Source organism: Zymoseptoria tritici, chromosome 7, assembly GCF_000219625.1.
Source record: "Zymoseptoria tritici IPO323 chromosome 7, whole genome shotgun sequence".
NCBI classification, from domain to species: Eukaryota; Fungi; Ascomycota; class Dothideomycetes; order Mycosphaerellales; family Mycosphaerellaceae; genus Zymoseptoria; species Zymoseptoria tritici.
Genome location: NC_018212.1, coordinates 883839 through 897316, shown reverse-complemented (window position 1 = coordinate 897316; position 13478 = coordinate 883839). Strand labels below are relative to the sequence as shown.

Below are 13478 nucleotides of genomic sequence, written 5' to 3'. Positions count from 1 at the left end.
GAAACCAGCTGCCACCCAGGCTTTCGTGACGCTCCATCTTGCGTGTCAAACGAATCCAGATCCGATGGCAGGGAACGTACGTCTCTCTTGAGTCTGCAATGAGCTCGAGCATTTCTTCAGGCGAGATTTGAAGCTCTTCGAGAGACAGGGCGTGAGTAGCTGCTGTCTCTGCGCCGACCAGAGCGGCGAGATTGGAAAGAGCGTCGACTCGTTTGTTGGTAGCACTGAGACGATACAGACGAGGAACCTCTGCTTGTGCCTTGGCGAAGGTCACGAGCTCCCCTAGGTAAGAGGCTTTAATATTTACTTTGCCGTTGCGGTGTCGTTTGCCAGACTTCTTCTTACTGCGACCTTTGGAGCTTACGATCGGAGGACCTGGCATGAAGCCAAGGTCACCCGGAAGATTTGTCGGCTCTGTCGTGATCTCCTGTACGACGTTGTCGAACCCACTGATGCGACCATCCTCGAGCGGTAGACAGCCAACGGCCAACCAGAACAGACTTGCGACATCCAGCGTGTCGTTCAGGTTGCCTCCAATTTCATCTGGCTCATGTCCGGTAAAAGAGATGTGAGAGTCAGGCCAATACCCAAATCGGATAACCCCCACCAACCCGGCGAGTCTGGTTCGTGCCATCATGTCGAAATCATGCATTGCAGGCGGTTTTGTGGCATCGTTCCGAGCCCAGTCGGGCAAGGGCTCCTCGAAATCATCCCATTGATACGCGGGAAGCCTACCAGAAAAGGTTTCGTCTGACCCGACAGGTGTATGGTGGTCTGCGAGCAATTGCTTTGACCATTTACCATCATCCGGCCTTACGCCGAAGCGGCCTGCCAGACCCAAGTCAAATATCCACGGCGGCGAGATTGGTAGTCTAGGATAATTGTGACCAATGGGCTGACCCATGCTAAAGGACTTGTCGTCGCCAAAGATCAGACTGTCCCCAGTCTCAAAGGTCATGCCGAACGCTTTGAGAGTTTCGGCCATCTGGATCCAGCCAGGTGATTCCAAGGGTATATCTCGCTCGTTGTTCCACCTCATACGCCTGCCGACGACCTCAGGAGCTCCGTCGAGGATGGGTGCGTTCACCTTCCGCAACAGACGAATCCCGCGTGGAAGAGGCACACCTCGCGTAATGTATCCGTGGTGATCGGGAGAACCTGAGTCGATCGCAGCGAGCGCTTTATTGCGCGGCGTCTCGCTAGCTCTCCGCACCAGGAGAGCCAAGATCACACAGGGTATGGTGACTAGTAGTATAGCTACCGCGAGCCATATTCCCACTGTGCTGGCGATTCTGGTCATATCTGCCATACTAAGTGCTGAGTAGAATGAGAGGCTGCTCCTGATGCTGTTGTCTGGAACCGGAAAGGAGATGAGCAGTTCAGGATCTCGCATGAGACAGAGCGCGGGTCTCAGATGTATCCCAAATGCATGCCTGAAGATGGCTCACACAAAGGCAGAGTCGGTAGCGAGGTGGCAAGCGAACACGTCGAGACAGTGTCTGAGGGGAGTGTAGACCAATGCGAGGGGGGAAAGGGTTACCTGATTTCGCTCCTGGGTACGTCTGGATTCGCTGTCAGAGAGCTTTCTCCATCGTAACGTCCATGATCTGACATGCATTCATGCGGTCTCACCTGAACGTCAAGCGACTCGATTGCTCTCACGGACGCCTTTAGCGGGGCATGCATGCTATTGGCTAAATCGTCAAAGAGATGTCATGGCCTTGATTCGGTGTGCGCGTGGCAGAGACGAGTGACAAGCTGCTGCAAGTCGAGCAGAAGCTCTCCACTGCGATACTCCCGGCAGCACGGTCAGAGCCGCTTATTATCTCCTGCCTCCTCCCCTAATCTCCGCGATAGCGCTCCTCCTCAGGCCACTCTCCGCGAAGAGCGCTTCAATCAATCCAACAACCTCTTCCGCTTCGAACTCCAGGCTGAGCTCTCCCTCTCCCCACAAATACTTGATGTCCGCAAGACTGCTCTCCATGATCTCAGCCAAGTACTGAAACTTCAGCCAGTTCGGACAATACACAAACGTCATATCCTTCGAAGTGCCATCTGGTGCCTGCTGTGCAAACAAGTCCTTGATTTCACTCGTGGCATCGCACAGATTCTTGAGCGCTTTGCTATCCGCATCGCCGATGTCGGGGAGGTCTTGAATCTCGGTGATCATCTTGCCAGTCACGGTGCCGAGCAGGCTGCCGATCGATTGCAGCAGTGCGGAGGAGGATAGGATGGGCGTCCACTGCTTGTGCACTTCACGGAGGCGATGCACGGTTTGTTCGACGGCGCTTTCACACTCGGCCTTGAAAGGAGCGATAGAGCAGTTGCTGAAGCCTTGGGCGCCTTCGAGGAGATCACGGAGGATGGTTCGTTGAGACTCCATTTCGTTGCTGTATGCTCGTTTGGCAAAGGCTTCCAGTGCAGTGACATCGTTGTCGAGGCGAAGGCGTGATGCAGATGGTTGAGAAGCTTGCCAAGCGCGGAGCTGGTCGGCGAGGCGAGAGGAGTCGTTGTAGATGAGCATATTGCCTGTTGGCAGCTTGGCGTACGCTGTTGTAGCCGTGGCGCGGTAGATGGCGAGCGCCAGGGTAGGCAAGGTATAGAGTGCGTTGGCAGCTGGAGCGATAGGCGAAGAAGAGTACTCAGGGCCGGCAAGCGTCTCGGCATCGACTATCACCTGTTTGATCAGATCTTGAATCCCGTCTGGAACGGCGGTTACTGTGAAAGTCTCGCGAAGTGTCATCTCCCGCTCAGCAGGCTGATCAGAGACAACGCTTTCTGTCGCGTTGAACTTCCACGCATCCTTGCTCGTCACCTCCGGGCTGCTGGACTTGGGCTGTTTGGTCTCCTCGTCGCCGCCCCAACCCCAAGCTTCGTCTTCATCACCGGCATCTGGCTTTGCGGTTTCGTCTTCAAAGTCAGCCTCCCATGCACTTGCATCCTCATCTTCGTCTGCGTCTTGTACGGGAGGTGGAGCCTTTTGAGGTGATGAAAGCTCCGGCTCGTCCCAGGCAGTATCCCAGTCGTCTTCACCGCCTCCATTCACGGCATCCTCTTTGCTAACCATCTGCGTCTCGACACGCTCCACGGTCTTGGTCTCTCGAAGTCCAACGAACACGAGATTGCGGACATCGCTCAAAGTCGTCTCGCGTCTTTTTGTGAGCCATGTTTTTGGCGCGTTAGAGACCCATTGGCGCAAAGATTGACTGCCATGCCATCCCAATTCATCGATGTAATCTGCCAGGCCAACGACATCGGCAAGAACAGCCTGAAAGGAGGGCATGTCTGCGATCTCCAGAGGGACTGTCGCATCGAGCCACTCGTCCTCAAGTCGAGATGTCATCGACGGTATGAGTGTCTGCGATAGTGGTAGAGCCACAGTTTGCGGCAGCTTCGCGGAGAGAAGCCTCAGCGTGGTTTTGAGATCTTGATGCGCAGCGTGAGAACCATCCTCGTCGTGAGTTTGCTCGCATCTAAGACCAGCCTGGTCAACCGCGATTCTGTGCACGCCGCTACGTCCGACGTGTAGCCTGGGCTTGACGATGGCTCTGTCAAAATCTCTGGCCAACTTGTCCACCAAATTGTCGAATAGCTCCAACCCTTTCGCAAGATTCACCAGCATCGGTAGTTCCTCCGTCCTTTCAAACGCCGCTTTATGCCCTTCGATGTCGATCACGACAGTTCGATTCCATTTCTCCAGTACCGCCTCTTTCAGCATGCTCCGCAGACCCTCCACTTTCCCACCCAGCAATCCTCCCACTCCTGTCTCGTCGGTACCGATGTCTCCAAGGCCTTCCTCAGCCTGTGCAAGGCTCTCCAATGCACTCTCGAACTGCCCATCAACCACATTCTGCCTTCCTTCCGCAACCAAACTCTTCACGGCCCCAACGCCCTCTAACCTCCTCGCCAACGACTCATTGAACTTGACCTCCCTCTCCAGGAATTTCACCTTCTCCTCCTTCTCCCTGAGCTCTTTCCTGACACTCTCTCCCAGCTCCGCTTCTTCCACAATCTGCCTCGCCGTCTCTCGACTTCTCAGAATGTCCGCTTGCAGCTCTTTCGCTCGCTGTATCCACGTGTCGATATCTGGAGCGGACTCCCGGCTGAGCGCGGAAAGCTCTTGTTTCGCAGCATCCTGTTCTTCGCGGAGAGAGGCCTGAAGCTGATCGAGGGTAGAAGAGGAAAGCGAAGCAGAGGAGATGGCTTCGGATTCGGGGTAGGCGTTATGGTCGATATATTCGAGGATTGCTGGCGTTATCACGTCGGCGGACATTTTGTGGGAGGATGAAAGCTTTGATGGATTGATTTCGCTCCAGAAAGGTAAGGACAGGATAGAGAACGACGTTGCAATAGCTCTTTGGACCCTGCAAATGTGACATAGGAAGCCCGACGGAAGTGCGAGACCTTGGAACAGCTTAGCGTGTTCGATCACGTGTCAAGACGTTCACATGCAAAGTTGCTGTCCTATTCATCCATTGTCAATTGGTCCCGGTAAGTCATCAGCAGCACGAGGAACATTGGGACGCAATTGTACAATGATACTGGCTCGTTCAAGGCACTCAATTCGCTAGCTTTTGGATTCTTCGTCTGTAGCGTGATATGTAGAGGATCGACGTCGTCAATCCCAATGTCCCACGCTCATGGCCCATGAGCAAGACTTCCATCTATTATGAACGCCAAAGCAAAGTAAAAGCACATTTTTGATCGTCGAGTGAGCAGCGGCCGCCGATGCCCAAAGCAGTTGTTTCGTAATGTACCATGGCCCACAAGACACGTTGGCGAGCCCGCTGCTGTCCGCTTCGTGACTGCGAGCGGTTGGAAGCAGGCTCGCACGTTGGTCACGTACGCGCCATGGCATCATCCATCATATCTGAACGTCATCCTCCCGCGCCGTCGCAATGCAAATGCAAGGCCGGAAAGTCAACGCTGTCTATCATGCTGGTTTGGGTATAATGTTCGCCGCGCTCGAGTGATCCGCAGTACAGTAAAGCAAAGAAGTCGGTCCGAGGAAAGAAGTCGAAAGTCGCAAGTCATCAGGCCGGATCATGTCGTGTGGTGACGATCCTCCCGGAGGTGGTGCTGGGACCGATGGAGAATTTACCACCAGCTGTTGCCGCCTGGTCCGGTAGGGTTGCCGTAGCTGCCCCCGCCCATGCCGCCACCCATACCACCGCCCATGCCATAGCCGCCGCCGGAGCCACCGCCGAAGCCACCGCCGCCACCACCACCCATCATGCCGCCGCCGTAAGCTGGGCGCTGACCGCCGCCGTAGGTACGAACATCCTTCATGGCAGAAGAGCCACGTCCACGTCCGCCACCACGGCCGCCACGGCCGCCGCCACCACCGAAACCGGAGCCCTCACGAGCGATAGACTCGAGGAAGCTGGGCACATCCTGGTTGGCTTCCTTAAGGAGGTCGATGAGGTCACGAACCACGCCACGGTTACCACGGTTGAAGAAGGCAGTCGAGATACCAGTGTTTCCGGCACGGCCAGTACGACCGATGCGGTGGACGTAATCGTCGATGTCGGTTGGAAGGTCGTAGTTGACGACATGTTTCACGTTGGGTATATCCAAACTTTTTTTGAATCGTTAGCAGAGGCTCTCCAAAATCGTGAAGATGATATGCGAATGGCGCAGAAGAGGATGGCAGAGTGGGAGATGATCATAGGGAAGGAGCGAGAATTGGAGAAAACTTACCCTCGAGCAGCAACGGCAGTAGCCACCAAGATGGGGCAGCGACCAGTGCGGAACATCTCCAAAGCACGCTCACGCTCGCGCTGGGTGCGGTCGCCGTGAATGGAAGTGGCAGGGAAGCCCTGGTTGATGAGGTAGTCGGAGAGCGAGTCGGCCATACGCTTGGTCTCGACGAAGATGAGCGTCAAACCTGCACCGTGGGTGTGCAAGATGTCGAGGAGCACGCTACGCTTGTCCACATCCTCGACGTACTCAATCTTCTGAGTAATGTTCTCGGAGGTGGAACCGACACGACCGACCGAGAGGAAGATATACTCTCGAAGGAAGTCGCGTGCGAGCATCTGAATATCCCGAGGGAACGTAGCGCTGAACATGAGCGTTTGGCGAGCGGCGGTGGGAGGCATGTCCTCGCCTTCGACGATGCGGCGAATTTGGGGCTCGAAACCCATGTCAAGCATGCGATCAGCCTCATCAAGGACCAGGTACTTGATGTTGGCAAGGGAGATGCGGCCACGCTCAATCAGATCGACAAGACGACCAGGGGTAGCGACGAGCAAATCACAGCCGCGCTCGATCTGGCGAAGCTGAGATCCAATGTCGGCTCCACCGTACACGACACAAGGACGGACCCAAGAGCGGTAGGCGAATTTGCAGGCCTCGTCGTAAATCTGAGAGACAAGCTCACGGGTCGGAGCCAAGATGAGCGAAGTGGGGTACGCCTTGCGCTGACGAGCGAAGCCAGTCTGAGCTGGGACGTTGGCGCTAGGTCCGTTCTGGTATGCCTGCGAGAGGATGGGGAAGAGGAAACCGCCAGTCTTTCCGGAACCGGTCTGCGCACAAGCCATGAGATCACGGCCGCCCATGACGATCGGGATGGAGTACTTCTGAACGGGTGTGGGAACATTGTATCCGGCGAGCCCAATGTTGGCGATGAGGTGATCATCAAGCGGTGGGTTGGTGAATGTGGTCACAGGCTCTGGGACGCCTTGGCCGGAAGCCTCAACCGGGATATCGTCGTACTTCTCGAAGTTGATTCCCGACTGTTGCTTGCTCGGGTCGTTGGGCACACCGAACAACTCACGCTCGCGGCGAGGGTTGGATGGTCCTGGCACATGCTTGCCATCTCTCCACTGTCCGTCTCCTGCACCAGTCTGTTGGCGACCTCCGTCGCGTGGTCCGCCTTGTCCACCGCCGCCGGGAGCGCCGTATCCGTTGCTGTTGAAGCCGCGAGGCATCTGAGGGGAGTTGTCCCAACCGCCGCGCGCTGCGGGTGCCGAAGGAGTGAAAGTCTGAGCCGCACCCCAGCCGCCGCCGCGACCGCCTGGAGCAGCTGCGTAGCCGCTGTAATGTAGTCAGTACCTGGTGTCTCGCTGTCGTATGGGAATCTCTTACTTCTGGCCTGGTGGCGGGAAAGCACCGCCGTTGACAGGTGGTGGTCCCATACCGTTGGGAGCAGCGGCTGCTGGGGCAGGGCCACCGCCAGTCCGCCTCATATGCGGAGGAACGTAGGCCGAGCGCTCGGAGAAGCCGTTGCTCTGCTGCTGGCCGGGTTGCGGAGCATGGGCAGAGTCCTTGAGAGACAGTCCGTTCATGTTGATCTGGTCAGCCATACTGAGCAGTTGTTGATGAAGTTCGGTGGTGGTGTCAGGGTTGTCGGAGTATCGATATGACGACGAAGTGAGTGAACTACGGTCGGTGTGATTGCCGTGGAAATCCTCACGTGCAGAAGCGGCTGCAAGTAAAGACTGTTGTAGATTCGCTGTGCGTACTGGAACGGCACAGAGAGGGTAATGTGATGGTGGGGAGAAGTCGTGTTTTGATGGCGGGTTTGATGTGATGGAGAGAGTTATTCGAATTCGAAGAGGCAGACAAAATCCGGCAGGTCGTCACTCCAAATTTTTACCTTGGGTGCGGGAGATCGGGCCGTACCGTTACTTAAGTGGCAATATATCAGGGTCAACAGGGTTTCGAGACTCCCACCAGTTGGACTTCACATCCTTCAACAGCCGGAGGGCTTCTCATGATGTCCGCTCACTACTCAGCGCTCCAGGCCATGCTATGACACATCAAGAAGATGCGATCTCCACGACGAGCAGCAGCGATACGCCCACGCGTGTGGCCCAAAAGCACATCACTCATCTTGGCGGGCAGCAGGCTAAGTCCGTGAGGAGTCATGTCGCATGTCCGGCGCAGTCCCACGAATAGCATCGTGGTCTGTCGCACGTCTGGTTGGAAGCAAAGGCGCGCAATGCTGTATACCCGAACTTATCCAGGATGAGGACTGCTGGATGTCGACTGGCCGCATACACAGGTATTCAGGCCATCTTTTCAGGGCTGTCCGGACTGATGTATCGCATTATTCCAATGCTACGCGGTGATTCGCTCGCAATGCTGCCATTGACATTGCAATGTTTCCGGAGCACTGCTTGATCACACTGCATGATTTGCCCAATGGACACGGTGGATCCGTCAAATCTGCTCCACGAACCCACGAACCCACGCTCACATGTTCGCCGCGTCTTCGATACGACTGGGAGCAACGGCAGACATGGCAGCCGTTCAAGTTCGATGGTGTTTCGTGCTCCAGCGTCAACCATACCATCCTCGGCCACACAAGGACGGGCTGTCTTTGTCTGATTATGAGCGAGATCGCAATGCCACCCCGTCAGTCATCGATGAGCCGTCTGGGGCTGTTCCTGGCACCACTTGCGGGTGTACTGTACCACCCGCTCGGTGCAACTCCCAGAGATATCTATTCGGAGGATACACAGGTTGCTAGTCGACCTGACGTGTCGGGCTGGTGTCGCTCAAGGAGTGTTCTGGTATCGACTATTGCGACCAAGCTAAAATCACTTCTGCTGGTGCTTCGCTTGAGGGCTCTACGGACTTCGCGTTGATGGGTGGTTCGACACATCCTGGGCGATGTCGTTCTCCGCTTGCAAACCTCTCCGCTAAAGGAAGCACTGATGGCAAGAATGGGCTCCTGCTGAAGCAGCAAAGTGGTTTGGCGATCACCGGACCTCATTGAACCTACACAATCCATCATTGTGTAATCCTTTGCCAATACTGACATGCTTCTCCAGACTAAAACTACAATACTAAGCTTCTCACAAAGCCATATCGCAGGGCTTCTTTAGCTTCACTGCCGACAACAAAGCCGCTCTCGCTCCATACGTGTGCTGTCTGCCACTCCACGAATATTTCCGGCCACTGCATCTTTATTTCGCTGTCGATCCGTCCATTTTGCGCGGTGATCACGCCTGGGATGAGACAATATTAAGCGCTACGTGACAAAGGCGAACTTGTTCTAGTCTGCCCTCATTGGCATCTCAATCTCACCTCTAACCATATATACCTTGCTCGTCGTCCGTCCATCGACGACTCTCTTCTCATCAACAACACACTCACTTACACAACCAAGCAACCAACCAACCAAAAAAACACACCACCAGAACCAACTATCAAAATGGCCATCATTAACTCCACTCCCGCTCCGGTCTACAAGTACAAGCATCTTATGACCGGCTACAAGACAAGCAGACCTTGTGTCGTGCAGTAGGTCTCTGCACCAAGGCTAATCCTTGATGGATTCGTCAAAAGTTGAGCGGCATTGCCAATGGATGCGCCGCTCTCTTGCAGGAAGAATATACCAGCAAATTTTATAGCTCACAAGGTTGAAGCTTAACCGTTTGAGAAGCGCAGACTGCTGGACAAATCACAATATCTTGCTTATCATCGTACCATCTTCCTGTCTGCTTCGTTCGCTGTGTGTGGTCCAGAACATGTTAACCACTTTGAGAATTCGATGTACGCTCTTGTGCTTCGCAGTCCTCGCGAGCGGTCAACGGTGGATCATCTTGTTGAACGTGTCGAGCCATAAGAATCTAACGAACAGCATTAGTATCATATAGGCATAATGGTCTGGACAGGTCCAAGACGAGGCAACGGGGCAGCTTTCACATGGCAAGCGCGAATCTTGGCGCTTGAAGCTCCACCTTCTCAGGATACTTCTTGTTTCATACCATTCCCTCGCCATCACCAATACCCGCTTCGCTCGCAACACAATGGCATCTCTCCTCTCCTCGCGTGTCACTTGCCTCCGGACCCTCACGGCAGCATCTCGAGCACTCTCTTCCTCATCACACGCTCCAGCCGTAGCCGCGTTTTCCACATCTACCCGCCTGCGCCAACCGACATCCTTGAACAAGCACATAAACCGTCCCAAAATCATTGCACAGCTACCCACCCCACGCTTTGTACGAAACGAGTCGACAAACGCTACATCATCATCGTCATCATCATCATCACCCCAGACTTCACCGCCGACGTCCACCGAACCTCCGGAGCATATCCTCACATGGGACCGATTCTTCGCGCTACGACGGAAACGAAGATGGATCAATCTGGGCTGCTCCGTTGTGACGGCAGTAGGAGCGGTGGGCATATTCGCGCCGATGTTAGCAGAGCAAGACTTCGACACGTGGGGAGCACAGCTTAGTGGCTTGGATCCGGTGATTGTGCTGGGCATTTCCACATTCGCCATTGCGGCAGGAGGTTGGCTATGCGGGCCTTCGTTCGGCACAGCGGGCTTCACATTGTGGGCGGGACAGAAAGGATGGACACGATTGATTGCTCAGGTGAGTCGGAAGTGGTGAAAAATGCTGAACTGGTAGGGAGGTATACTGACTGTGTTACAGAAAGAGAAGTCCTTCTACGCCCGCGTGAAGAAGTACCGTGCCGACGCATCATCCTCCAGTCCGCAGAACCCCATTCCCGATTACTACGGCGAGAAGATTGGAAGTGTGAAGGATTACAGGAGGTGGCTGAAGGATCAGAGGGCCTTCAACCTGAAGAAGAACAAGAACATGATTTGAGCGCGTGGAAAGAGAATCACAGATCGGAGTTTGGATCATCAGCGGGACCTTTCGGTGCGGCGAAACGCGTTAAGAGCGGTTGTTCCAATGCGGAACAAAGAGACTGCGTGCGTAGGATCTTGTACTATGGACCAGGACCACATACAGCGCGACGCGGATCACAAATGGCGGTGCGTATTGAACGAGTCGTGCATCCTCTTGCCTCTTCTCTCTGTTGTGTATGGCATCCCCCAAAAACTACACCTCTCATCATTATCATCAATCATCTCGTCATTCCCTCACTCAAAACTTGGCTCCGATCTTCTTCTCGTGCTCGAGCTGTTCATTGTCCACCACAATGATCGCCTTGCCCTGGATCTTGCCTCCATGCGCCAGCTCCACCAACTCCTCGATCTTGTCCAATCCATAGAATGGATTCGTCTTCACCGTCACACCATGCTCCGCAATGCACTTCAACATATCCTTCGACTCGTCCGCACCAGCGATCAGCGATCCGATGATCCTGATATCTCGAAAGATGATCTCCGCGAAGGGGATGGAGACATTGTCCGGCTGCGCGATCTGGACCATAATGCCATGCATCTTCGTCACCGCACAGGCCAATCCAGCAGCCGTCTCGTGGTCGGACAAGCACACCGTCGAGTCGGCACCGTTTCCTCCCGTCACATCCTGCACCGCTTTCACCACCTTCTCCTTGCCTTGCCTCACGTCAACCACCACATCCGCACCATAATGCCTCGTCAGATCCAGTCCCTCATCTCTTGCGTCGATTCCAATGACCTTCAACCCCAACGCTTTCGCGAATTGGATCCCGAGGTGTCCTAGTCCGCCTCCGCTGCCGACGAAGCAGATCCACTCTCCTGATACCAAGCCCGTCTTCTGAATGCTTCGCCAGACAGTACGTCCCGCGCAGGCGAGTGGTGCGGCGCTCGTGAAGCTGACTTCATCGGGGAGAGGTGTTGTGCTGCGGCTGTCGCACTTGACGTACTCGGCGAAGCAGCCGTCGGTCTGCACGCCGATGTGGCCGGTCTTCATGAAAGCGCAGTATTGGCGTTGGGAGTTGGGCCCGAGGCAGTCGGAGCAGGCGCCGCAAGGATGGAGAGGCTACGATCGTGTCAGGAATGGAGGATTGCGTTGCTCGCCGGGTGGACCTGGGGACTTACCAGACCGCACATGACACGGTCTCCCGCTTTGAACTCCTTGACGTCCGAGCCTACGGCGACGACGGTCCCAGCTCCTTCGTGCGATGCTGTGCATGGTAGTTTGGTCGAGAATGTGCCGGCTTGCACCATGCCATCTGTATGGCAGTTGGAAGCCACCGCGACTTTAACAAGGAGATCTAGCGGATCGAGGTTGGATCTGAACAACATCAGTATCAATGTCCACACCTATGGCTATTCAAAGCTCACGGGACATCAATCTCATTGATCTGGTAGGGCTTGTTGTATTCCACCACCTGAATCGCCTTCATCGTCTTCGGAATAGAGTCATTGGCCATCGTGACGTCGACAGATGTGTGAGCTGATTGGTGTCTTGAGAATTGCCTAATTGGGCTGACAAAGGTTGCGTGAGTGAATGAGAAGTTGACACCTTGATGGAGAAGATGTAGACGAAGGTGTTGTATGAGTTGCGTTTCTGTAGAGCGGCTCGACGGTTGGGTTGTTTTCGAGCTGTCTCCCAAGCCTCGTTGACGTCGAACATTGGAGCTCTTTGCCCGATCATTGAGAGGGGCAGTTCCAAAAGTTGTTCAGTGGGGCAGTTCCAACCGCTTTGCTGTGATGTCAGAGACGACGCACGAGAGGGTCGTCGAACTTCACCGCAAGCTCTGCAAAGCTGTTGCATTGAAACCTGAGGACTTGATGTTCGATTGCTCATTGTACAATCCGTTGACTGACCGCAGCTCACCACCGCGCCTCTGGAGGTAAGCTCCGCTCCAGGGCGACTTCGAACGGCAAGTTTGAAGGAATTCGGGCATGCGAAGACGCTGAGAATTGCTGCATGACAGGCGCGCTTCATCTCTTTCGATCACTCGAGCCATCCTGTCGAAGGGATAAAATGCGCTTCTGAGTCGCCGAGGAATGGAACCCACCATCCTCGTCGTGCCGCCTCGTGGTCGCATATCAGTGTTCGGCATTTGAAAGCCTTGCATCGCAGAGCGCCGAGCACTGATTGAGAACCAGTCCGAATCGGAAAAGTAGGAGCAATGCCGTCAATTCTGCGAAGTATGCACACGGCGGCTTCAATTCACGTGTCGTTTGCAACACATGCAGTGGCTGCTGTTCATAAGAACTGATATATTGGCTTCGTGAACATCAGTCAACGCCATTGCACAGGATGAGAACAGGCCCACAAACCTCGCCTCATCGACACAGTCGGGCTCCTGCGCGGGAAGATGATGTACAGGCCTCGTCGCATGCTGGTCGTGAAAGTCTTTACACACCGGCCAAAATGGTCAGCTGTGTCGTTTTGGGGTCTTGGTCCTGCTGCGAGAAGCAACTGGCTCGACATTCTGCTCGCGGAGTCGATCGACCAGTCTTGAAGACCCGTGTACTTGACGCGCTGTTGACCCATGCGTCACACACTACCATGTTGTGTGATGGGACAAAGGCGGCGAAAATATTAGAGGAACAAAGGACATGCGCTTGTCCATCATCGTCGACCCATCACTTCACGGAAAAAGATGTACTCCCTTCTCGGACACCCCCAACTCATCGCCACAACAAAGTGACCCATCGAGAAGCGGGCTTCCTATAATCCAGGAACTGGTATCCATTCTACCGGCCCACACCTTCCGAAGAAAGCTGGCATATAGACGCCTTGAAATTTTTGCTCCGAAGAGACAAAGCGGCAGGTCCATACGTGGCTGGGCTGGATGCTTTTGATGGCCGGAGAAAGAGAGGAGCGGAG

At 54.8% G+C, this 13478-nt stretch overlaps 5 protein-coding genes across 5 annotated transcripts; 1 reads left to right on the top strand and 4 right to left on the bottom strand.

Annotated features, from left to right (window-relative positions):
* Nucleotides 1-303: 303 nt before the first annotated feature.
* Nucleotides 304-1300, bottom strand: MYCGRDRAFT_94413 (uncharacterized protein; the record flags this gene model as incomplete). Its single annotated transcript, XM_003850626.1, has 2 exons — nucleotides 304-344; nucleotides 451-1300. The coding sequence occupies 2 exons, from the start codon at nucleotides 1298-1300 to the stop codon at nucleotides 304-306; spliced, it is 891 nt and encodes a 296-aa protein (XP_003850674.1).
* A 522-nt stretch (nucleotides 1301-1822) lies between these two features.
* MYCGRDRAFT_44713 (uncharacterized protein) lies at nucleotides 1823-4273 on the bottom strand (the record flags this gene model as incomplete). Its single annotated transcript, XM_003850625.1, has 1 exon — nucleotides 1823-4273. One exon carries the CDS (start codon nucleotides 4271-4273, stop codon nucleotides 1823-1825), a length of 2451 nt encoding a protein of 816 aa, XP_003850673.1.
* Nucleotides 4274-5383: 1110 nt separating this feature from the next.
* On the bottom strand, nucleotides 5384-7247 carry MYCGRDRAFT_100728 (uncharacterized protein; the record flags this gene model as incomplete). Its single annotated transcript, XM_003850624.1, has 3 exons — nucleotides 5384-5577; nucleotides 5701-7038; nucleotides 7090-7247. 3 exons carry the CDS (start codon nucleotides 7188-7190, stop codon nucleotides 5559-5561), a joined length of 1458 nt encoding a protein of 485 aa, XP_003850672.1.
* A 2514-nt stretch (nucleotides 7248-9761) lies between these two features.
* Nucleotides 9762-10571, top strand: MYCGRDRAFT_73903 (uncharacterized protein; the record flags this gene model as incomplete). Its single annotated transcript, XM_003851143.1, has 2 exons — nucleotides 9762-10334; nucleotides 10395-10571. The coding sequence occupies 2 exons, from the start codon at nucleotides 9762-9764 to the stop codon at nucleotides 10569-10571; spliced, it is 750 nt and encodes a 249-aa protein (XP_003851191.1).
* Nucleotides 10572-10642: 71 nt separating this feature from the next.
* Nucleotides 10643-12213, bottom strand: MYCGRDRAFT_60749 (uncharacterized protein; the record flags this gene model as incomplete). Its single annotated transcript, XM_003850623.1, has 3 exons — nucleotides 10643-11675; nucleotides 11735-11930; nucleotides 11981-12213. 3 exons carry the CDS (start codon nucleotides 12067-12069, stop codon nucleotides 10854-10856), a joined length of 1107 nt encoding a protein of 368 aa, XP_003850671.1.
* Nucleotides 12214-13478: the final 1265 nt, after the last annotated feature.